The sequence below is a fragment of the Myodes glareolus genome, chromosome 13 (genome assembly GCF_982192425.1).
Source record: "Myodes glareolus chromosome 13, mMyoGla1.1, whole genome shotgun sequence".
Lineage (NCBI taxonomy): Eukaryota > Metazoa > Chordata > Mammalia > Rodentia > Cricetidae > Myodes > Myodes glareolus.
In genome coordinates, this window is record NC_142038.1 from 8548244 (window position 1) to 8573147 (window position 24904).

The following is a 24904-nucleotide window of genomic DNA, read 5'->3' on the forward strand; positions in this document are numbered from 1 at the left end:
GCATTGCATGTTGGGACTGGTAGTCTCTCGCTCCACCGGGACTACCGAGCGCTATATTGCACAGCCGTCCGCACTGATACTAGTATCCGAAGTCTCCCGTAGTCGGAACTCGCAGTGTGTGCCGGGAGTAGGCACAAGGCTCGCGCTGCATGCCGGGACCGGTAGTTTCGATGCGTCGGACTTTGCAGCGTGTGACAGAAGTCTTGTGACAGCGATCCGCGCGGCGTGTCTGTAGTCTCAGTACCGCGGACCAGCGTCCGGCGGGTGTTGACCGGCGCCACCCGGCTTCGCGTGGGCCGACTGTTTACCCGCGGCCTGAGAACACGCAGTCACGCGGCTACACGTCGCCGGCCCCGCCCCCGTGACGCAGCACGCCTCCCGGAAGTGAGTGCGCAGCGAGCGGCGGGTGAAGCCGGTGTCGGAGCGGGAACCGCAGCGTCGCCGCCGCCCGCGGTGGGCGCCGCGCCCTGACCGCCTGTGTTTTCGTTCCTCACCTCCGTTGTCCTGACCGCCCTTGCCGCTCGCCGGGTCGCGATGGAAGCGCCGCCCGCAGCCGGCGTTCCCACCGAGGGCGCTCCGGCGACCGCCGGGGCAGAGGTGCGCTGCCCGGGCCCCACACCGCTGCGTCTGCTCGAGTGGAAGGTGACGGCCGGCGCGACCGTGCGCATCGGCTCGGTGCTGGCAGTGTGTGAGGCCGCTGCTTCCGCGGAGCCCTCCGGGCCAGCTCCAACTCGCACCGCTTCTGGGGGCTGCGTGCGCGCTGCGCGGGCCGAGCGCAGGCTCAGGTCTGAGCGCGCCGGCGTGGTCCGTGAACTGTGTGCGCAGCCAGGCCAGGTGGTGGCCCCTGGGTGAGTGTGCGGGGACCCGGTCCCCAGGGCTCTCAGGATGTCGGGAGGTGTCTGGGCTACACCTGCGATCGGGCGTGAAGGGACGCCCGAAGGTGCTGCGGGGTGAGAATGTAGGAAGAATGGTCGCCGTTTGTGATCGTATCAGACCCCGAGATACTTTGTATTTGAAAAGTTCTCGGTGACCCAGGGTTACCCCTTTGGGAAATGTTTTGCAGTCGTCCCTCTTCTATAATTGATGGACTCCACCTTTGTAAGTGAAGGCAACTTGGGTGGCTGTGGCCGCAGGACTACTCAGGCAGGTTCCAGACTCGTTATTGAAATAGAAGCTGTCGGGCGTGTGTGTTTCTTTAAACGCTTATAAAACTCTGTGAAACGCGGCTGTAAAACCCGGTGGCTCTGCATCATAGCCACGGAAAAGGCAGAACCCAGGCTGCATCGGTGATGGGTACTTGGTCCTCAAGTCATGCGAGGACCCTTTAGCTGTCATTCTTGTCATTCTACAGGATCTTGAATTGGTTTGATCTGTCACTGTCTGGCTTTATGTCTGATTTTACCAGTGTTATGTGTTGAACCTGAGTTAACACGTGGGCATGTGTGTCACATGGCCGTGATTGTTTTGATTGTAAAGAACAGAAACTACTGGGGGAGGTGAGTGCTCCTGCCCACAGTGGGTTGGGCTGGGAACTTCCCACTGAAAACATCCTTTCTATCCCTTTTCTGGTGTTCAGTGCTCACCTCTTTGACTTGTACCAGTCCTGCCTTTATTGAATATTTGCTGTCCATCATTCTCCCTAAGGAAATTTCCATTTTCCACCTGTCTTGTCACAGGCAGAGAACCCTGCCTGGCTGTCTTTCTGGTCACTCCCTATTACATCTTTAGAGATGTTGCCTGGGTTCTTGGCCTGTGGACCTTGCCCCTACTCCTGCCCACTGTATGCTGGAGGGTGAGGTTGCACAGCCAGCGGGAACTTGCTTCTTTGGGGCTGACAAACCACCCCCCACCCCCGAGGGAGCTGTCTGCTTGACTTCTGGAAGGACAAGGCTGTGGGCTTGGTAGGCACTGTTCCTACGTCAGAGAAGCTGCTCTCTCAGCTTCACCTGGGCCCTCCCTAGCAGTTTCTCCTGTGGTAGTGGTAGCCTGCTTTTGAGTTGACTGGTAGAAAACGCCCACAGTGAATGTCTCATTTCATTTTGGTCCCCTTTGACAGAATCACTGAGGCCTAAACAGGTACCATCAGTCTCATAACAAGTATACATACTCAGGCTCAGATCCACCTACTCGGGTCATTGACCCAAGGAATTAGCACAGTGGCCACTATGATGAGTTCCCAGCTGGTATTTGGCTCTTCTCTTTGATGTTTGATATCTTAGAGCTTAAAGCAGTGACTTGTAGCAGGACTCTGGAACTGATGAGTTCGCTTCTCAGATGAAGCATCTAGGTGTCCTTGAAATAACTCTTGGAATCCTGGACTGCTCAGGGTACCTGTACCACCAGTTCAGTGATGTCAGGTGAATTCCTAGTTTTGGGAAACTCACTAGCAACATCCTTTTCATTTGAAATGCTTCCTTCCCGTTTCCTGTTGTGTGCATTTATGGACAGCATTTTGTCAGTGTTCTGGGGAGTACTGCAGCAAGGTGGCATGCATGTTTCCCATAGTATTCCTGTATGCCTGTGTGTACACGGGTGAGCAGTGTGAAAGAACCAGGAAGAAGCAGTTAACAACGCCTTTATTTAAAGCTCCCTTCATTCCTTCCCTCTGTCAATCCTTATGGTTTCTTTGGAATAAATTTCATGGCAGCGGGTTGCCTTTCCAAGTTGAATTCATGGAGCTGGGACTGATAGGTGTGCAGTACTTTTGAAACTACTGGCTCTTGAGGACACCATTTAGGACTCTCCCAAAATGCCTGCTATACTTTCGTGGAACAGAGTTTTTTGTTTTGTTTTGTTTTGTTTGTTTTGTTTTGTTTTTTTTAATCGCTGGGTTAAGTCACTTTGTACAAATACCGCTTAGTAGAGAATTGTCTTCATAAGGCATCAACCTGGCAGAAGCGGGCTCCACTGAGAATGGATGCCTGTGCGGAGGATGCTGTGGGTAGCAGTCAACAGAGCTCTTCGTTTGCAGTCTGTACAGACTTTTGTAGCACAGATTTCGGCTAAGTGGGCCTTTGCCCCACATTTTAGTTGTACAGATTGAGTATCTTTAATTCTAAAATCCAAAGTATAAAATATTCCAAGATCCAAAACTAGGGCCTATTTACTTTTGAGTTTCCAGTGCTCAACAACATGTGAGGCCTATGCAAACCTACCAAACTCCAAATGGCCCCCAGAGCTGCAACATTTCTGGTCTCTAGCATTTTGAACGAGGGAGTCTCATGTTAGGAAGACTTTCTAAAGGGCATGCACATTCTCCTGTTTGAGAAAACAGAGAATAGTAGATAGCATTTTATCTGGTATTGAATGATACTTGCCAGGACTGTCAGACCTTGGACAACAAAGAACTGTCTGGCTCACATCAGGTTCCCAGAGTCAAAGCTCTCTGTTTTTAGAAGGGTGTCTGTCTCTGGTTTTGGTGCAGCCGCATCCAGGAGCAGTTCCATCTCAGCACTGGCTTCACCCCAGGTGGGGACCCTGGAAGGGAGGGCATCAGGAAGAAGTAGCCGTGCCTGGTAACCCTAACTAGATGCTTACTTCTTTCTGAGTACATCAGAATCACACTTGACGGGTTTATCAGAGCAGTACTGGAAGTTTACCTATGATCTCAAGTTCTGGTCATCCAGCAGTACCTCCTGCCTCTTCCTCAGTACTGGGATTACAGGTGTGTACCACTGAGTCTCACTACATAGTCTTAAAATCACTTGGACGAGCCAGCGTTTCCTGACATTTGCATTAAACCTTTGTAGAGTGATTATTGAATGGTGGTCCTTAGAGCCCCCCCCCCACACACACACACACACATGTCACAGCCACTAAGATAGACTTAGGATCAGTGATTTCAGAACTGATTTGAGGCTACTCTTGCCCATCTTCAGCTTGCCTGTTAGCAGAAGAGACATCTGTTGATGAACTTTCCTCTCCTCTGCTTGAAACCCCCCCACATTGGAATCTGTGCCTCTAGTTGATCAGCAAGCTCCGCACACGGCTGAGAAACTTGGTGTTAGAGTGTCAGTCTTATACAACTGCCTAAACAGTACACAGCTGCGTAGTCTGCCAAGCCAAACATTGCTTCTGAGCCAAACTGGACCCTAGTCTTCATCTGTATGCCACAGTTTGGTCCTTTACTGGTGTCTCTTTTGACATCAGGCCACTCTAAGCCCCTGAAGGCAGCATGAAGAGGTTCTAAGCCAGCCATCTTTGTGGTTTTCCTGCCCATTATTGTCATGACTTCTCCCAGGGTTGGCTGGCACCATACTTTTGAAGAATGAGGGAAGAGAAGATCACCCACTGCCTGAATGGTATGGCACAGCTGAGCCCTGATATGTGCACTTGGGGAGAGTAGACCTCATTGACCGGTTGCTTGATATTAGCTTGTTTTTGCTGAGACCATGAAGCTGGGCAGAGAAGGTGACTTGTGTGTTTAATAAAGACTAAGAAAAATGAGACACCTGTGGTTGTAGTTGTCACAGTTGTTTTTGGTCATTAGCACCTTCCTGTCATGAAACATCTGAGTTTGTTCCCAAAGATCCGTGTCTGGTTGAAGTGGAAGTGCAAGGACAGTGTCCACAGCATTTCATCCTCTTGGGTGGAAGGAGGCACTCTGCCGGGCAGGTGAAGGGAGGAAACCGAAGGTGTTCAGTGGCACACTGCCTGTAGGCTGCCGTGTATAAGGTGTTGTCAGTGAAAGGCTGCTTAGTATACTCCCTAGACCTTATCATGGTGCTAGAGCTCAATAGAAACTGGGAGAATTTTACTCTAGCAGTTTATAGGGTAAGTGATTCTCTATCGGTTTGCCTCTTTAGTGTTTACCTGGTTACAGTTAGTGTGGTCAAAAACACTGGTCATTCACCATCTGTCAGAGAAAAACCTCTGAATTGCTTTGTCGTATTGCCCTGATCCTCTCTGCAGGACTTGTTTGCTTGTTTCTGTTTTTATTTTGTTTTTGTTTTTCTGGACAGGGTTTCTCTGTGTGACCTTGGCTGTCCTAGACCAAACTGTAGACCTGGCTGGCCTGGAACTCCCAGAGATTGGCCTGCCTCTGCCTTCCCAAATGCTGGGATTACTGGCTGCAGGACTTCTTAAGGTTCCCAAAGAGGTTTGAGCAGAGTGGGAGAGTGGGATGGAAGAGGGTGATAAGAACCCTGCATCAAGTTGACTTCACTTTGCAACAGAGCGGAACCATTGCAGACATTATATATGTTGTATTGTGTTGTGTTCCTGGTTTTGAAGGAACTCGTCAGGTCTTTTTGGCTCCTGAGTTTTGTGTGCAGGCTTTTAAGTAGCTTGACGTGATCATAACGGAGGCCTCAGGTAGGCGGGCTTTGAGGTGTGCCTACTTAGGGTCAACACATTGGCTCTAAGACTTGTATGTGCACTGTGAAGTGAATCGCTAGCCTTATGCTTTCTTTATTTCATTTTAGAAGAGATTAAACAAGGGGCTTCAGAGGTTAAGAGCACAGACTGCTCTTCAGAGGGTCTGAGGTCCATTTCCAGCCCCTCATGGTAGCTTGCAACCTGTGACTCCAGTCCTAGGGACCCAGCACCTCTCTGGCCTCTGCCAGCACCGGGCATATATATAATATACAAACATACATGCAGGCAAAATCCCCATACACAATAAATAAATCTTTTTTAAAAAATGATTAAATGAAATCCTCATATTGTTGTGGAGGAATAGATAAGTCAATTTCATATATATTTAAATTATGCATAAATACTTATGTCATTGCCAAACATAACAAGTGATGTATGCCCATTGTCTCAGGAAAAGTCTGTTTTATTTGGGGGAAGACAAAATAGAACAAATCAATTTTGAAATGTTTAGAAATACTTTAAAGATACACATCTTAAAGTTTATAAACCGAGATCTTAATTGGATTTTTAAATGTTATGTATACACATAATTCTATTTAATTAAAAAACTTGAACTACTTATTTATTTTTTTTTTAACTTATTCATTTATTTTACATAGGGACCTTAGTTAGGTCCCCCTGCCTCCTCTCCTCACGTCCCCTCCCACCCCGCTCTCATCAATACCCCTTCCCCATCCATTCCTCCATACTTGAGTCATTTTTAAATTTATTTAATAATTTGTGTTTTATGTTAGTTTTTAAGTCTGTTTTCACGTGGCACATTAAATTGTGGATAATGTTGATCTCATTTATGCACTGTGCCCGTGTGTGTTAACTGTGAACTGGTGGGGATGGAAGTCTTGTGCCTTTAGATGGCAGTGCATTCTGCAGCTTTGGAGCTTAAGGAGCATTGGTGGCTTTGTGCAGCTGCAAGCATTTAACCCTTGACTAATGAAATTCTGAGACAAGTTTGCTGGTACATCCATCCTTGGAGGTCTGTGTTCCTACAAAGGTCATAGGACGAGTGGCAAGTAGATGCAGCTTCGTGCTTTTCGAGACTAGCAGTTCTGGACCAGGCAGGGGTGTCTTTGTGTCGTCAGAAATCAATAGAGATGTTTTGAGTCTTAGCTGACTCTTGCGAGATTCTTAGATGGTTTAAGAAATTGGACTTCTTAATTTAGTCTTTCTCCAAATGTTTTAGACTGTTTTTTATAACTGCTGCCAAAGCCTGACCCGTCGAGTTGTTCCAGACTTTGTCCCGGCCCTGTGTCTCCTAAGGTCCAGCACAGCTCTGGCTGCAAGTTGGCGTATGAGTATATATTCCCCATGTGGCACCTCCACCCCTACGGAATGACTATAGAGTAGGAAGTGTGGGCTGGTAACTATTGGTTAGGGTGGGTGTCTGGAGAGCACTGACAGCACGAGTAAACTAGGTGAGCCCAGACAGCGTATACTCTGGTGACGTTGGTCTCATGCCTGTGTCTTCACTTCCAATCTGAGCCCTGGGACATTCTGGATCCTGTGACTGTGCTACAGGTATTCTGTGCCCTATGAAACAATTAAGCAGTGATATATGTATTATCCAGAGTGTCTTTAAACATGGGCGAGTATCCCAAGGCAAAAGCTGCCTTCTAGAATAAGGTGGGCAAAGCCTTTTGATTCTAGTACAAAATGTTGCATGATTTACTCCTACAGTGAGGATGTTGGGTTCACAGTGCCCAAAGTATAGGAGGTCAGGCTGTGCACTACACGCACTGTACCCTCACTCTAGCCTCACAACCTTGCTTTGTATGCTTTTGTTTTCCCTGCATCGCTCTCCTCTTGCAGAGTGTCTGCAGAAGCACTCTTCACTTCCACGAGAGGTCACCATCTGTGTTGGTGGAATTCTTTCTTCCAGTGCTTACTGTCTTTGTTTAACTCATAGCAGTTTGACTGTAAGCTTCCCTTCTCATCGGGTACTTGAGAACAAGGTTGTGTAGCCCACTGTTAAGATTATGGCTATGTTTCTTTTGTGTACGAAACTGAGCCTATTCCCTGAGGAATCTTTGCCAGTGGCTTTGATGTTGGGCCCATGCTCCAGGGAAGACCAAACTGAACAGGTTACCCACCAAGGTGGTTGGCTTTGTTATCAGCTCTGTCCTCACAGCAGACTTCTCTATAACTTTACCCCTGTCCTTGATGGTAACTCAGTGTGCCATGTAAAATGTCACATAGTTTCTAGACAGGCACAGGAGGTAGAGAACCAGGCTGACTCTGCACATAGGCTGGAGGGCAGGTGTCCTGTGTCTGAACTAATACTAGTAAGGTCGGACTTGGGTGATCTGCTGCTGGTGGGGGGAGGAGGTTGCGCATCACATGCTTCCTTGTGTGGCCTGTGTGCCATGTGGAAGATACTGACTTCTTATTCGAGTAGAATTTAGCAGCTGTGCTTATGGAAAATGCTGAGCTGGTCCTGATGTTTGTACAGAAAAATACAGGAAACCTCAAGCAACCACTTGGAGAAAGAATAGTTGAGAGCTTTTGTTAACTGGTTTGGAGACTTATTTTCCCATTCAATTTTACTGTTGAGTTGTGGGGATTCTTCATGCTAGATGGTAGCTCTTTGTTCAGACTGTGGTTAACTTTTAGGGCCTCCCTGACCAAAAACTCAGAGAGATCCTGCACCTGGCACTGGGCTTTGTGTTTAGCTGTAATCTGTTTTAATAAGTCAGGTTTGGTATAAGGTATGAGCCTTAAATCAAAGGTCCTCTTTGTCTTGTTTTTTCTTGCTTATGGTATCCCACAGTGCAGTGGAAAAGACTCTCTTGTCTCCACTGGGTTGTGGTGTAGACCTCTGGGCCTATACCCAGCTCAGGGGAATCTCTCTCCCAAACCTCATGCACAAGAACAGAAATGGGTACAGAGACCCTGTCCAGTGAGTCTGAACCTGGAAATGTGTGTCTTGGGTCTTGGCATTCTACATCTTGTGAAGTACCAGGGAAGTGTCCTTTGTTGGTCCTGTGTGGCCAAGCTTTGGTCTAATGTTTGTCCTGCTCTTCTTCTCTTTCAGAGTGCTGTGAGGGGGGCAGTGCAAAGTCTTCTCTGGCCAGGTCCCTGGGAGGGCCAAGGGCTCTGGCTTACAGTATGATAGAGCAGGCCCTTGGGAGCTCCTGCTAGTGACAGGCTAGACCAAGCAAGAGGCAGAGTGCTCCTGAGTGTAGAGTAGGGCGGGACCAGTTTTGGTTTCTGGAAGATGACCCTGCTTCTGGAGACTGTTAATTTCATGACAAGAAGAAGCATGGGCCTGACAAGCGCCCTACTGAGCCTCTTTGAGAGATGTGAGTCTGTTGGGTTATTAGAGTGCAGCCTCTGCTCCTACAGTCCTGAGATTTGTCTATAGGAATCCCTCCCTGAGGCAGTTGTGTGTGTGGACAGAACAAGAAAAACAGTTTCTGTTTACTTAAAATTAGGAAGTGGGCATGGTAGCACACCCCAGTACTTGGGAGGCTGCTGCAAGGGGATGGAGAGTTCAAGGTCAGCATGGGGTACGTGGTCAAATATTGTTTTAAAGGAAAACACACAAACAACTGGGGACATTGTGATAATTCTGTCAGAAAAATATCAGACGAATATGAGCCGGTCTAGACTGGGAATCATCTGTGGAAGGGAAAGGAATTAATTTTGGGATTATACCAGCATATAAAGCTTTTGATGTGCTCCCTCCCAGATACATGAGAGGATCGTGTGCAGATAGTTATTGAGACCATCTGTCTGTCATGTTGTCTTTTGATTAGACCTCTGCAGCTCACTCTTGCTCTTGCAGTGTCCTGGCTAGAGTAATTTGAGAGTCAGCTGGAGCCAGCCTGAAGACGCGTTCCCATTCAGGTGTCCTTTCTCAACCATGTGATACACCGAGAGAGTTTTAAACATGCATTTGTTAATGTTTGCCTCTATCCTGCAGAGCACTTCTGGTGAGATTGGAAGGATGCAGCCATCCTGTTGTCATGAAGGGCCTGTGTGCCGAATGTGGCCAGGACCTGACCCAGTGAGTACACATGGGGAGTGAGGCTCCAGAGTCTTTGGCTCTCGGGTGGGTGAGTCCATGGGTACTGAGGGCAGTGGTGTGTACAGCAGAATATAGGATCCTGCTGCCTTTGCCCAGAGTTGGGCCCAGGACCACGGCCAGTTTCCAGGAAAGAATCTTTTTTTGTTTTCAGCTTTCACTGCCTGACTTTTCAGATTATGCGGGGTACTTCTCTGGTATTTCTGAAAAGGCATATGCTTTCCTACATCTGGAGCACACCCCCTACCCCAATGCAGGATGTGACACAGCTTTGACACCGAACCTGCTTTTCTAGTGCTCTGTCTAGCTGACCACTGATGCTAAGTCATTCAACAGTATAGGTTGTGGGTGGCTGTCACTATTATTATTTGTTTTCATATGACTGTGGTTGGTTTACATGGAGAATTGACTCTTGCACTGAGCCTGTGATTGGCATATCTGGCTGCAGGTGTGATCTAGAGCATGGTTTCTCATGGTTTCCTGTTTTTAAAGACAGGCAGCATTCACTTGCTGTGCTAGGGTAGGAGTGTTGGTCACCTCCTGCTGAAGGCACGCCACTCCCACCTACATGTGCCCTTTGCTCTTTCCATATTTCCAGATTGCAGAGTCAAAATGGAAAGCAGCAGGTACCGCTTTCTACAGCTACTGTCTCCATGGTTCACAGTGTGCCGGAGTTGATGGTGAGCTCTGAGGTGAGAAGAGGGGCAGCTGTTGGGCTCTTCAGGGGAACCCTGGAACATGTATTGGTAGATAGCATTTTATAGGCACCCCCATCTGCTTTCTAAAAATGGAAGCTGCCATTTTTCTTTTCGTTCATTAACAACTGTGTCTACTTGGATGCTTTCAAGCCCCACAGCTCTTAGTTCTGTGTTGGTTTGCCAACACAGCAGCAGGGGTGGCTTCAATTCCCCTTGAGCCAGACTTCCTTAGAAATGTGCTGATAGGCTGCTAATGTGGAGGCAGTCGTGGTGGCTAGGAACTTGTCTGTGTGCTTTTCTTAATAAAATTAAATTTTATTTTTAATCCAAATATACATACTTTTGTCATTTTTCTCTCTTCCTTTTTATCTTTAGCAAGCTGAAAAACTAGGAAGGGAAGATCAGCAACGACTACATCGAAACAGAAAACTGGTCCTCATGGTTGATTTGGATCAGACCCTGATTCATACAACTGAGCAGCACTGTCCCCAGATGTCCAACAAAGTGAGTGATGCCAGCTTTTCCCATGGTAGCTTTCACAACAGCCTTAGACTCCACGATTCTATTTTAAAGTACATTATCTTGTCTTAAGTGAATTCCTGTGATCTCCTAGATATGGGAAACAGGCTCATCACATACCTGTGTCTGTGGGCTGGTCCAGGTGGCACTGAAGGTGGCCCCTTACTGTTAGCTTTGAGCGCTTGTGTGAGGGTCTCACTTGCTATGGTCATCCAGGCTATGAGAGTTCTGAGACCTGTGAAGACAATGAGTGAAGACACAAGGAGAATGCTGTTAGGGACATGGTCTTGGGAAGAGCTGTTATGTGGAGTTCCTTATATCTGTGTGTCTGGAACAAGAGAACGTCTGGGTTTGTGTTGAAGAGAACCTAGGAATCACCATGAGGAAATTGAGTTCTCCAAGGTGACAAGAGAAGTGGCTAGGTATGGAATCACATTCAGGTTAAGCCTGAATAGGAAAGCAGTCACTTGCTGGGAAGTTCAGCTTCAGGAGTGGAAAGCTTTTAGGGTTTATTAGAGAAAGATGGCGTAAAACCTGTAGTCGTGCATACTATAAACAAGGAAGTCCTAGCTAGTGTCAGGCTGCTAGTTTTTAAAATACTAGCTGTTGGGCATGTGACACATAGACTTTGGGTACCATTGAAGCTTTGTATGTTTCCTACTGTGCCAGGCCTAGGTGTGAGAAGATACTAGAAGCTGATCAGAGCCTTGGATATGGGTCGCCATAGAGCCAAATTCCTTTACATGAGTGAACTGCTGTGGATATAATGGTGATAGTAATAGTGGCCAGACAGGAGTGTGGGTTGAGTTTTGTGAAGATTAGCCTACTATGACTGGAGGTTTACCTCCACAATACAGCTTCTTCAGGGGTTATATTAGTTATCTGTGTGTATGCACTGTCCTGTGTACAGTATTTGGTTTGATAGAAGTTCTTAGTGGATAGTGCATCATTTCAGTCACACCACAGTGAGGATTTGGAAGGGCACACAGATGGGAGGGGCTTTGCTCTTGTGCATCTCAGCTTGTGTTGCTGTGGATGTTCCTTTTATTGTTCCTCTGCGCATTTCTATTAGTTTAGTAAGACAGCTTGAACCAGTTCTCAACTGTATGGACCTGGAGAACTACAGTGTCTCATATCTGTATACGGCAATGGTTCTCACCCTGTGGGTCACAGTCCCTTTGGGGGTTGCCTAAGACATGGATATTTACAATATGATCCACAACAGTAGCAAAATTGCAATTATAAAGTAGCAGCAAAAATAATTTTATGGTTGGGAGTCACCACAACATGAAGAACTCTAGTAAAGGGTCACAGATTAGAAAGGCTGAGAACACTGGTACAGGATGATTTAGGCAGAACTAGCCCTCTACTAATATCAATACTGCCAAGATGCCTCTAGTCTACATCTAAGGTCACCTCTGGCCAGGGCCTGGGCCACTACTGAAAATATTTGTAGGCCTTGGGACTCAGCCTCTTGAGTTCAGTTTCGGATGTCTGGACACTTGGGGAAGGGCTATTTATTCTTGCCTGTACCATTATGGAGACTGACATTATAGCTATTGGACTTCTTACTGTTGAGACGGGGGGAAAGCTGATTATAGAATCTCTCATTGTGTCTTTGACAGCTCACTTTCATCATCCTGGTGTATTTATATTAGAGCTAGTGAGTATCTGTCCTAAGTCGTTTACCTTTTTAACTGTTAAAGAAGTCAATATTTTTGCTGAGAAAATAATGGTAAATAGAAGTAAATGGATCATAGCTTCGTTTCCTAAGGAAAACACGCTTATCTGCAAAATAGTAACCTGCCTGCAAGGTGATCTAGAATACTAATTCATTGTATCTGAGTGAAGCTGTGTCAAGCCATTAGCAGAAGCCCAGGAACCACGATGGCTGTGTTCAGAACGGTGGCTGCAGCTCTGTTGTTTGACCCATAAGAACATGTGAAGCAGCAAAGAAGTAGGCTGTAACGAGATAAGATAATGCCACAGATAACTGCACAAATGGGACATACAACCTAGCACCGACCCCAAGACTATCCTGGAGTGTAACGTGACCGGATTCTCATGAACAGCCCTCATCAGGCTGCCCTGGTTGTGGTTGTCACAGGGAGTTATCATGGTGGTTGATCCTGCATAGTCAGAAGTGGCTATGGTGATTACTAGTTGGCAGATAGTTTCTATAGTAAGGAGTGTCGTGGACAGTAATAATTATGAGAGGTAGTTATTGCAGCTTGTTATTACAGTGGCTGTTGTCATAGCTAGTGGCATTCGTCATTGTGGACCTTCCCATGCCTCACTCCTGCAGTATCTGGATCTCATGTGCCCTGTACAGACCCTCCCCTGGCTTGTATGTCTGCAGACCCTTGCAAGGTCTTAGATGCCAGCTGGGCAGTTCTCCCTGGTCCTCCTCTCACTCTTGCCTGTTCTCCACAGGGCATCTTTCACTTCCAGCTGGGCCGGGGTGAGCCGATGCTGCACACCCGCCTGCGGCCTCACTGCAGGGACTTTTTGGAGAAGATCGCCAAGCTGTACGAGTTGCATGTTTTCACTTTTGGCAGCCGTTTGTATGCCCACACCATTGCAGGTCAGTCAAGCACAATATGTGGTCCACAAACGAATAGATGGCAAGTTGTTTCCTGTTTTCAAGTGCGTTTTCTTCAAAACAAGGAATGGTGCAGAAGCTCAGGGTTAAGACTGGCGGTTGCAGTGGGGAAGTTGACTGGTACCATAGGTGGATGAAAAGGGAGAACTTACATGGGTCTCTTTTCAGAGGTAGTTCCTTAGCTGACTAAAGATGACTTTGGAGCTCTGCTGTCCCACGTGTGTACCAAATGCCATCATGAGTTACTTAAGTGACTAAGAGTGACCTTTGCTTGTCTTGGGTGGGCATGAGCTGCTGGCAGTCTTGTCCATGAGCTCTTAGTGTGCAGTGGCCACCAGGTGGCAGCACTGCCTGGGGAATGAGTTGTAGCTATCTCCAGCTAGGAAGTTACTACTGAGCCACTGTCGCTTACAGTCACTTCCTGAATCCCATGCCAGCAGGCTATCGGCTGTTGCAGAGCTTGTTCAAGTGAGCACTTTAATATTCAGCGTCTTGAGGCTAGGGAGCTGGTTGCATGGGTACAGCTCTTCTTGAGCTTGCGTGAAGACCCAAGGGCAGATCCCCAGCACCCACTAAAAATCAAAATGGCCAGCTGTTTTCTGAACCAGTAGGATCAGATACCTTGTTTCAAAACAAAACAGAAAACAACAAAGCAAAAAGTGATACAGGAAGAAACCCACTGTTGACTACTGGCCTACATACATGCATGCATGGGTGAGTATATCCACCACACACACACACACACACACACACACACACACACTTCAAAGATACAGATTGATCTGTCTTTGTTGATGGAGTTGTTAGTTTATAATCTCCTTTTAGTCTCTAGTTTCTTTGTAGCTTATGTTTTTAAATAGGCTTTTGTATTTTAAGTCAGCTTCAGGTTCGCAGCAGAATTACAGAGATTTCCATGTACACTCTCTGCTCCACAGACTCTGCCCCTACTGCACACCCTACCCTAAGCACATCCTGCCTCCCCGTGGTCAGAAGCTCACACTTTGACAGTCTGCACTGATACTGTGTTTGTCACAAGCATTGAACCCACATGTTAAAGCTGATTCCTATTGTTCACGTCAGAGTTTTAAGGTTGTGACTCCTGTGTACCTAGGACATAGGATTTAAAGATTTGTATGATTGTGTAATAGGAAGGTAAGCCATCTCAGACCAATAAAGAACCCCGTGCTCTGCCTGCATATTCTAACCTTTAATCAGAAGGTGGTTATTAGGTGGCCTTGGGAGGCTATGAAAGTGGCCTCAGGGCACTAGCTTGTCCTTCCCACCCTTGGAAGCTATAATGAGATGGCACCATCAGCAGAACAAGTACCACCTGTCACTGGAGCTGCTGATGCCTTGATCTTGGGTTTACAACCTCCAAAACTGTGATGTGAAGATACCTGCTGGCTATAAATTACCCAGCCTGCAGTAGTTGGCTGTAGCAGCCCCGACAGCTAAGGCATCCCTATATAAAAGTAGATCCACACCCAAGTTTGTGGCTTTCCCATTGAAACCTTGCCTCTCTGGGTGGTAATTAGTGACTCATGGGCTAATAGTGATAATGGGGCAAGCTGTAGGTAGGTGACTTGGAGAGACACAGCAGAGTTTAATGAAGAAAACATCCCAGTTAAATGAGCACTTTGGTACTTTTAATTTTTAAGTTAAAGCTATTAGAAAAGTTAAAAATTAGAAAAATATTCATCACTATCATCATGCCAACATGTATTCCCTCTTCTCTTGCTGGGTGTGGATGTGTTTGCATAGTCTTAACATAGTTTGTCTAAGTTTACATACACATTCAGGCCATGTTCTTCTCACATAAGATTCTTACATCCTTGTGGTTGTTAATAAATCTGTATCGCATAGCTACCTAGTAACTATTTCTTTTTGAATAGTTGCATTCATTTTGTTCTTTCTTCATAAGAAAAAATGTTTATTCATTCAACATGAATAAACTTTTCTTGCTTTGGATTGGTTCCTGTGAGTGAGCACCTCAGCACCTGTGCCTCCTGTCTATCTAGTAGCAACGTCAGTGTTTCTTATTTGGGGTTCTTTTAGATCTCACCATAGTTATTTAGGACAGTTGCTGGACAAATCCTAGAGCAGTAGTTCTCAACCTGTAGATCAAAACCCCTTTGGGGGTGGAAGGACCCTTTCACAATGGTCACATATTAGATACCCTGCATATCAGATATTTACATTACTGTTCATAACAGTAACAAAATTACAGTTAGGAAGTAGCCATGTAACCAATGTATAGTTCGGGATCACCACAACCTAAGAAACCTTACTAAAAGGTCACAGCATTCGGAAGGTTGAGAACCACTGGCCTAGAGTCACTCCTTGTAGATGCTGTTTTATTGATCTGACCATATAGACCCAGCAAGGACCAGAATGAAGGAGGATTAGAGACTGACTGTGTCAGTACTGAGTAAGAGGACATTTGCTTAAGCAGTCACATCCTGGGTTTCACCTGGGTCACCTTATTAGTCCTTTTGACACTCAGTCACTGTGATACTATCAATATAAGTCCCTGTCAGTAAAGCCCCAGTAATAAAGCTAAGGGAAGAATGGATGTCAGGCTGTTTCAGACCAGAAGCAGGAGAGTGTGGTTGCCTGCTGCTTTGATGGTGTCTGTACTGATGGTGCTGTTGACAGTGCCACACGTCAGAGCCAGCTAACAGCCCTGGCCTCTAGGGCTGCCCAAAACCAACGCTACTGTGAGTCTTCCTGTGCTAGGCAAGTGCTTGAAGCCTTGGCACCTATCCCATTTCTAGCAGTGACTCTAGGGAAGAATTCCAGTATCTAGTACACCTGAAGCATGTTGGACAGAATCACACAGCAATATCAAATAGAATTGTAGGCAGTATCTTTGAAAACATAAGTGTAAAAAATTCTTCCAGGAACACCGCATGCCAGAGCCTCAGCACAGCTGTGGACAGGGTGTGACCTCTCACGGCAGCTATACCTGCGGGTCCAGTGTGCCGCACAGTGCACATCAGCATGACTGAACACCAGTGACATTAGTGGGAGGTAGTTCAGCCTTTAGGAAGTGGGGTTAGTGGGAAGCAATGAGATCCTTAGGGCAGTATCTTTAAGGGAATACTGGGATCTTGCTTCTCCTCCTGTGCTGAATGTAGCACAATTGCATATTACAGATTACTTCAAGTTAATGTTACTGTAGACAGCAAATGTGGTTTTGTTTTAGAAATTCTGGTGTGTGTAAGAGAAGAGCAGACCCAAATGAGCATGTCTCAGCTGTACTGGTCACAGTGTGGAGTGCTGTGCACAGCATGACCTTTGTCTTTTCTATTTACAGGTTTTTTGGACCCCGAGAAGAAGCTTTTTTCTCATCGAATATTGTCTAGAGATGAATGTATTGACCCGTTTTCTAAAACAGGAAACCTTAGGTATGTATTTGGCTGAATTACTATGGCGACAGTTTACTATTCAGTTTCCTCTTTCAAATGTGAATTTTGAGCCAGGCAGTGCTGGTGCACGCCTTTAATCACAGCATTCAGGTAGCAGAGACAGGTGGATCTCTGAGTTGAGGCCAGCCTGGTCTACACAGCCAGGTATACACCGAGAAATTCTGTCTTGGGGAAAAGAAAGAAAGAAGAAAAGGAAAGAAGGAAAATTAAACTTTCAGACTCAGCTTCAGAGGATTAGTCCCTGATCATCATTGTGGGGAACATGAGAACTCACATCTGATCCACAGTGAAGCTGGGCCTGGGTCTAGATTTTTGAAACCTCAAAGCCCACCCCCAGTGACATACCTCCTCCAATAAGGCCACACCTTCTAATCCTCCCCAGACAGTTCACCAACTACGATCTAAACATTCAAATATAATATGTGATCCTAAGGGGTCTTTTCATTCAAACCACCATAGACCCTTACGGTACCCAGTCCCAGAACCCTTTAGTCCTATTCCCTCCTCTGCACTATACAGTTATGCAATTACTCTGGTGGTTTTTTTGTTGCTGTCAGAAGTAGTGCAGTGGCCATCTTCCTCTGCGTGGCTAGATGTTGACTTGCTCTTCGCCTCTCACCCATCTATCTGCCTTCCATGTCTCCCTTCACCAGCTGGCCTAGGAGAATAGACCTTGAATTTCGGGCCTATGTAGAGAGAGGCCTGACTAGAGTTCAGTATTGCAAAGACAGGAAGCACTGACCTCAAAGGTGCAGGTTTGGAACTCATAAGGCAAAGTAGCCTAGAGAAAGTGAAGGGCCTACAGGAAGCAGCAGTGTGACCCCAGCAGCGGCTAGAATGTCACAGTTTTTTCACATGGCTTTCTGAGTTGAAGGATGATGAGGACACCAGTGCCAGCATCTCAGAGATATAATTTCATAGGAATTTGCTTGGTTATTCATTCCACTAGTATGTAAAACCCAAGTTAAATAGCTGAAGTGTGGTGTCTTCCCTCTTTCCTTTTGTGTTCTCTTTCTACTTGTTTCCTGTCATTTCTAAGCTTTTGTGACAGGGCTAGCATCACCTCAGTCCTCCTTAGAAAGCAGTGTCATATATGAAATTTTCACTTTGCTCAAGATAATTTCCCATTTTACCAAGAAAGGACTGTGTCTGCCATTCTTATGTATCAGGTGGCATTTGTTCCTATAGTGTGTTTCTTTTGACCTGGGCCATGGCAGTTAGGGGTGTGGCTTGTGCAGGCATCCTCTTCTAAAGTTTCATATGGAGAAACCCACAGAGAAAGCTGTGCGCGTTGTTATTAGCTAGAAGAGAATGTGGGGTGTTTAGGTGGAACAAGACTTCACTTTTGCTAGCTAGCATACAGGGAGCAAACTGAAAACATGAGATATCATTGGTGAGTTACTTCTGGAGGGATGGTTGCTAGACTCCAGTGGAGCACCCTGGACAGGCACATGCTGGCACCTGTGCTGTGCTCAGCGGCAGCTGGAGGTCCACTCTAGGGAGCCAGATGAACTCTTGGCTCTATGCCCTGACTGTGTTTGTGAATGTGGTCTGACCCATTGGCTTACAAGAACTGCGTTTTCAGAGTTGGTTCTGACCTTTGACTGCAGAATTTACCATTTTTTAAAGTTTTTTTTTTTAACGGAGGAGCCCTAACAGAGAAAGAAAAAACAATTTAACATTACTTTCTCTGGACAGAAGAAAAGCTTAAATTGTGACATAAGCGAAAGGCCCTGTTATAGCTTCCTTCTTAAGGCGTCTGCTGTCTGCTGTTAATATAGAGTCAAGAGTCTGTTCTTTTTAGCAGAAGAAAAGATTAGTGCAACTGGCAGATTGGTATGTGTAAACTGCATGGTTTCGCTTGTAGAAATCTCTTTCCCTGTGGAGACTCAATGGTTTGCATTATTGATGACCGGGAAGATGTCTGGAAGTTTGCCCCTAACCTCATAACTGTGAAGAAGTATGTCTACTTTCCTGGCACAGGCGATGTGAATGCACCCCCTGGGGCCCGGGAACCTCAGACAAGAAAGAAAGGTGAGTGCTCTCCTTCTCACTGTGAAATTAGTATTTTGATAAATGTTTATCTCTTACTTTTTATTTCTATAAAGACTTACAAATTCAATATTCACTTTATTCTTTTTTGCTTTTTATTTGTATTTCAATTTTCCTGAGGAAATTGGATTTTGTCATGAAAAGTGGGATATTTAAGAATCACAGTAGGGCTGATGATATAGTTCCATGGTATACTGCTTACACACCTTCCACAAGGCCCTGGGTTCAGCCCCCAGCTCTGGAAGAGGAAGTGGAGGAGCAGCAGGAGATACCATACAGACTGCTCTACGTTTTCGCTGACCGAGTAAAATTAAAGATGCTGTCTGAGTATCCAGCTGTGGTGCTGCCGCGTTTCATCCCAGTTTTCCTTAAACAACACAATCTGGGGGTTATATGTCTCACAGAGGAAGTGCCCCCCACCTCATGTGAGATAGAGTTGTTCCCCTTGTAACACAGCCCCAAGCAGGAACTCTGCTTGGTCTATTTCTTGGTTAGTTGCCTGTGTAGAAACTGTTAGGCACATGTGAACCAGAGTGTCCAAAGGAAATTTACATTTCTTTATCCTTTCTTCCCTTCCTTCCTTCCTTCCTTCCTTTTTTTTTTTTTTTTTTTTTTTACATAGTCTTTTTATGTAACCCAGATCCTCTCCCTCAAACCGAATACAGGAATTAGAGGTGTGCATCACCAAACTCAATTTAAACGTTTGGTTTTAAATTTTTATGATGAATTTCAGTTTTGAAACAAAATATATAAAGGTATGCCATTACTTTTATAGTCTCTAAAGTAGAAAAAGAAGGTAAAAATTCTGTTTTAGGACCTTGTAGAGGAGGGCATTGATTTGGAAGACCATGCCCACATGGGCTATAAAGTCAGTAGATTTGTGCATGGCCACAAACTTGAGCTACTGATTTGTCCAGCTGTTGGATCAGAAATTTCTGAGGCCTGAGCTAGAGGGTGGGCAGTCCAGACTATCCTGGAGAGGGTACGGTTCAGTTTTGAAAGTCATTACCATTAAGTAGCAACAGCTTTTCCTTTTGTGTGCATACTTAGTAAATCATTCTTCTAAAGGAGCTGGCGTCTTGGAACAAACAATGTCGGTGAAGGGTCCTGAGGAAGGCAAACCTGCTCCTGGGCTGGAGCAGAGTAATGGCCTTGGGAAGGCCTCCCGGGAGCTCAACGGTGGAGAGGTTGTACCAGGAGCTTTTCCCAGTAAAGCAGATGAGAAGGATACCTGGTCCCTCACCCGGTCCTCTTCTCCCAGCAACCCTGGTGGTCATGAGCTGACAGAAGCTTCAGAGCTCCCGGTGTCTTGTGAATGGGATAGCCAGACCACACCGGGGGCACAGCCCACTCAGGGAGACTCTGCCCAGGACTTGGACTTTGACCTGTCCAGTGACAGTGAGAGCAGCGAGAGCAGCAAGTCAGACGGCCAGAAGTCCTCTGCTTCCGATGGGGAGAGTGAGGAGAGAAGTGGCCGGAAGTCTCCAGCCACCCAGGACAGAACCAAAGTTCCACAGCAAGGGGGGCCCCCTGGTACAAGTGGGGGGAGACCTGCAGCAAGCCCTTTGGGAGAGTCTGGGCCTAGCACTCACCCACATGACAAAGCATCAGACCTGGATACACAGGAGGAGGGTGAACGGGACAGTCTCTGTGGCCTGGGGAATGGCTGTGTGGACCGGAAAGAGGCTGAAACAGAGTCACAAAACAGTGAACAGTCAGGTGTGACTGCGGGCGAGTCTCTGGACCAGAGTGTGGGGGAGGAGGAGGAAGAGGACACAGATGATGATGACCATTTGATACACCTCGAGGAGATCCTGGTCCGAGTGCACACCGACTATTACACAAAGTATGACAGATACCTCAAGAAGGAGCTTGAGGAAGCTCCAGATATACGAAAAATTGTGCCAGAGCTCAAGAGCAAGGTGCTTGCAGATGTGACTGTGATATTCAGTGGGCTGCACCCAACAAACTTCCCTGTGGAGAAGACTCGTGAGCACTATCATGCCACAGCCCTGGGAGCCAAGGTCCTCACTCAGCTGGTGCTGAGTCCTGATTCCCCAGACAGGGCCACTCACCTCATTGCAGCGCGAGCTGGTATGTGTCACCGTCCCTGATCCCATGGGTAGGGCTGTACAACCAACAGTGTTTCCGGGTGGGCATACACCTTCTGTGCTTTGGCGTGCTCTCTTTTCAAGACAGATCATAACTCAGGTATAGGACCCAAGTTGGAATATCCAGAAGCCATGTAAAGCCAGGCTCAGTATATATGTTTATGTATCATGTATGTATGATACAGTATGATATAGTGACAGACACAAGAGAATCCCAGAAGCTCGTGAGCAAAATACCCTGGTGTAAGCAGACAACAAAGACCCTGTTTCAGGGCGAAAAAACAAAAACCAACATCCAAGGTTGTCCTCTAGCCTCCACATTCACACAGACACACTTACACAAACACACAGGGTTGATAATTGAATTTGGGTAAAGTTTCCAAAGATGTCGTCTGACCTCTGCATTTGTGTGTGGCACCTGCACACACAGAGACACACTTAAAAGCACACATGCAAGGTTGATAATCGACTTTAGATGAAGGGTGGGCTTCTTTTGTTTGTTTGGTTGGTTTTTCCCGTGCACACTTCACCTGTCGTGGGTCCCTAGAGCAGTAGTCACTTATGTGCTTTGTATAACATGGTAATGGATGTTGCTTTAAGAAAAGTTTAAAGAAAACAAACAACTAATTACTATTTTAAATAGTCTTCATAAGCAACTTGACTTTTCCTTAATTAAGATTGCCCACGTTCTCTAGGGACTCCGTGTCCCCTTGCTGCTTCTCAACAACAGTCAGTGAGTTAGGGCATGTTCCGCATGGCTGTCGAGGTGGCTCATTCCAGAGTCTCCCTGAAGCTTACAGTCTTATTTGCCTCTGGCTTCTGACCATACTCTCATTTGCTCTGTAGAGCAGTTACCACAGATTAGTGGGGATCAGACAAGCTTTCTGGCCCCAGCAACGTCTTCTGTCTGAGGAGGGAATGTCGCATCAGCCTTCCTCAGGAACAAAAGGGGTCATCCTTCCAAGGCATTGAGAGCAGAAGTCAGGGCCCTCCTTGGGTTGTGTGTCTATGTGTGCATCTGCTTGTGTAGGGACTGTCCAGTACTTGGTCCACATCTCTATTTTGCCTGATTCTGAAGTTCTCTTCTCTTTGGAGACTTCAGCCATAAGGACAACATGAGATGTGACAGACATGTCTTCATCCTACCTTTTCCTTTGAAGACGACAGAGTTAGCCAGGGACTCAGTTGACCACCTTACAGCATAGGGTCACTGAGCTGTGTACAGAATAGCTATAGTATACCAGGACAGGGCAGGATCAGCTGGAGACAGAATAAGGAAGCACTAGGTGGGTGATAAGGAGCCTGCAGGGGGCCCTTGGCACACACAAGAAGGACCAAAAAAAAAAAAAAAGGTAGGCAGGGGACAGGCCAGGCACCAGGCTGCTTAAGGAAACCTTAGAGTTGAAAGTGTAGGTGCCTCGGTGTCTTGTCATGGGTAATGCCAGAGCCCAGGTAATAGACAAGCCTAGGGGGCAGTCCTCAGGCTGTCTGCAAGGATAAATTGAGGAGTAGAAAGTAGTTTAGGTACAGAAATCCTGTTGGAAGAAGTTCTAATTCCCAGTGGTGAGGATACTTGTTTGTAAGCCTGGTGTTCAGCTCCATCTTAAGGAATATGTAACCCCCACACTGGTATACCAGGGCAGGCAGTGACATGTTGTCTCTGCAGGCACAGAGAAGGTGCGCCAGGCACAAGAGTGTAAGCATCTACATGTGGTCAACCCTGACTGGCTGTGGAGCTGCCTGGAACGCTGGGACAAGGTCGAGGAGCAGCTCTTCCCACTCATAGACGACGATGCCCGAGCCCACAGGTAAGCTCCTTTCCATCCATTTCACCCTGTTCCACGCTGCCTTTCTTCCTGAAGTATCCAGCCACAAGCAGACACATCTAAGTGTGGCTCCCATGAACTTCCCAAGCGGGGCCAGGAGTTCTGTGGACTCCATTCTACTTCATATTCAGCAGTGTTTCAGGTGGAAAAGTGAGTTCTGGCTGGAGACAGTGAGGAGAGCCTTGGTGCTTTAGGGTTTCCATTCAAGATTCAGGACATACTAGTTACTTGTCCTGCTGCTGTGACACGGGACCCTGACAAACAATTTAAAGGAGGAAGGAGTCTATTCTGTCATGGTAGGGATCTGGTTGCAGGAGCTTGAGGTAGCTAGCCATGCTGTTTCAGCATTTAGAAAGAAATGATAGATGTTGGCGCTCAGCTAGCTTTCTCCTTTCCGATTCATATAGGACCTAAGCCCAGAGAACCCTGAGATGGTGCCCCACATTCTTTTAGGGTGAGTCTTTTCCTTGGTTAACTTATCAGAATAATCCTTCACAGGCATGGCGAGAGTCTTCTTGATGGTTGTAGACCTGTCAAGGTAGGCATTATTAACTGTTAGAAATGCCACCCAACTCCCAAGGCTGTTCTGTCCACCCTGGCCTTGACCTCTGCAGTGTGAATTTCAACTCCTCCTTCCTCTGTGAACTCAAAGATAAGCAGCTGTTACCATCCAGAGAAGTTTCACATCTGGGTTTTCTTTTAGTACAATTCAGTGTGCGATTCAGGAGTATATCAGTATATTCAGGAGTATATTCAGGTTTGCATAGATTTCTGCAGGGTTTATATTGTCATACAGTTAAATAAGGAAACCAGAGGAAGGAGGGTGGGATGAGGGCCATGGAGCCAGTCTGCAGAATTACTCCAAGAGGGAGGTATATGGAAAATGGAACTTCCCACAAATACACTTTTGTATATTTGTGATGAGAAACTTGGTTGTTGGGGGCAAGTGGCAGTCCGTTTCTGTTGAGAGTATCCTGGTCATTATCAGCTCAAGCAAATATCAGAGCGTGAAGTACAAAGAACTGAAGTTGTCCTACTGAGGTAAAGCTTCCAGGCGGGTCCTGCTTGGTGATGCTGGTGGTTGAGCATCATGTGATTTTTACACATAGTTATGTTCTAGAATTTTGAGTTGCAAATCTTCCATCTTAAGCATTCAGTGGAGAATTGAAGAAGCATTTTATCTGGAGCCTAGTCAGTAGTTTCTGGTTGTCTCTGGTACTTATTGCTACATCCCTGTAGCTACATCCTTAACACTGTTGTGCTTCTCTTTGATCTTGTGTCCCTGGGCCATGTGTTATTGATAATACTGTTCATGGCCCTTGCTCTCATCCCACAGGGATAACAGCCCTGCAGCCTTTCCAGACAGACAGAATGTGCTCCCTACAGCCTTGTTCCACCCAACACCCATCCATTCCAAGGCCCATCCTGGCCCTGAAGTTCGGATCTATGACTCCAACACAGGCAAGCTCATTCGAATGGGCACCCAGGGTCCTGCACCAGCTCCCTCTAGTGCCCCACTAATCCACGGGGAGCCTTCCTCCTTCAGGTATGTTGTGGCACCTGTAAACTTCCTTTGCTGAGAACATAGGCATCTCAAATGTTAAGTTTTAGTTTTTGAACTTGTTACAATGGTTATACTGGACCAAAGTGCAGACAAGTGACATTTGAGGCTTTGTTCAGTCCTGAGTTTGTGTTGGGCTACCTGTCTGACAATGGCAATTTCCAGGGCATAGAACTCCTCCCCTGCTTGCCTAAACAATGTTTATTCTGCCTAGTCTTGGGTTACAAAACCAAAAGTACAGAGACTCTTGCTTTAGTTCTGCAGTATCCTTTATGAGTCATGTGTCTCTACAGAGTGCTCCGTGCTGGCAGCATACTCAAGAGTATCCTGGGGTACCCATCAGAGGAGGGTCCAACAGGTGCTCTAACCTCCCTCCCAGATCTGTCCTGCGGCCAGGCAGTCTTGGCCGCCTGGACTCTTCCACATACTGAGAGAAGACACTTTGTCAGAAGGGTGTGTGAGAACACTCAGCATACTAAATGCCGTGTGTTGGCCAGGTTGGTGGTGCCCCACACATGACAGACCCTTATTACCCTCTGCTTTCTCTGTGCAGTCTTAGTCACCTCCGTCCCTGTGAACCCCTCAGGCTGCCCGTATATAGCTGAAGCACATTCTGCTTGTTTAAATAAGGAACCTAGAGGTTTGGGGCAGCAGATACAGTGTGCAGCTCGCAGTCGGCATGCCATCACCTGCCCATTCCTTTGTGCTTC

The 24904-nt window shown here is 46.6% G+C and overlaps 1 protein-coding gene across 7 annotated transcripts in view; it reads left to right on the forward strand.

Moving 5' to 3' along the window:
- Nucleotides 1-384: 384 nt before the first annotated feature.
- The window catches only part of Ctdp1 (CTD phosphatase 1), a 60321-nt gene continuing 35801 nt past the window's right edge, over nucleotides 385-24904 (forward strand). The window contains exons 1-10 of one of the 7 annotated variants that reach the window (XM_048418985.3): nucleotides 385-848; nucleotides 9296-9379; nucleotides 9996-10089; nucleotides 10471-10599; nucleotides 13048-13198; nucleotides 16533-16623; nucleotides 18512-18678; nucleotides 19747-20790; nucleotides 22474-22615; nucleotides 23970-24179. In XM_048418985.3, coding sequence (XP_048274942.3) covers nucleotides 535-848; nucleotides 9296-9379; nucleotides 9996-10089; nucleotides 10471-10599; nucleotides 13048-13198; nucleotides 16533-16623; nucleotides 18512-18678; nucleotides 19747-20790; nucleotides 22474-22615; nucleotides 23970-24179 — 2426 coding nt within the window. In that variant the 5' untranslated portion in view covers nucleotides 385-534. The remainder of the gene's footprint in view (nucleotides 849-9295; nucleotides 9380-9995; nucleotides 10090-10470; nucleotides 10600-13047; nucleotides 13199-16532; nucleotides 16624-18511; nucleotides 18679-19746; nucleotides 20791-22473; nucleotides 22616-23969; nucleotides 24180-24904) is intronic. The other 6 variants (XM_048418984.3, XM_048418983.3, XM_048418979.3 and 3 more) reach the window with 6 other exon arrangements.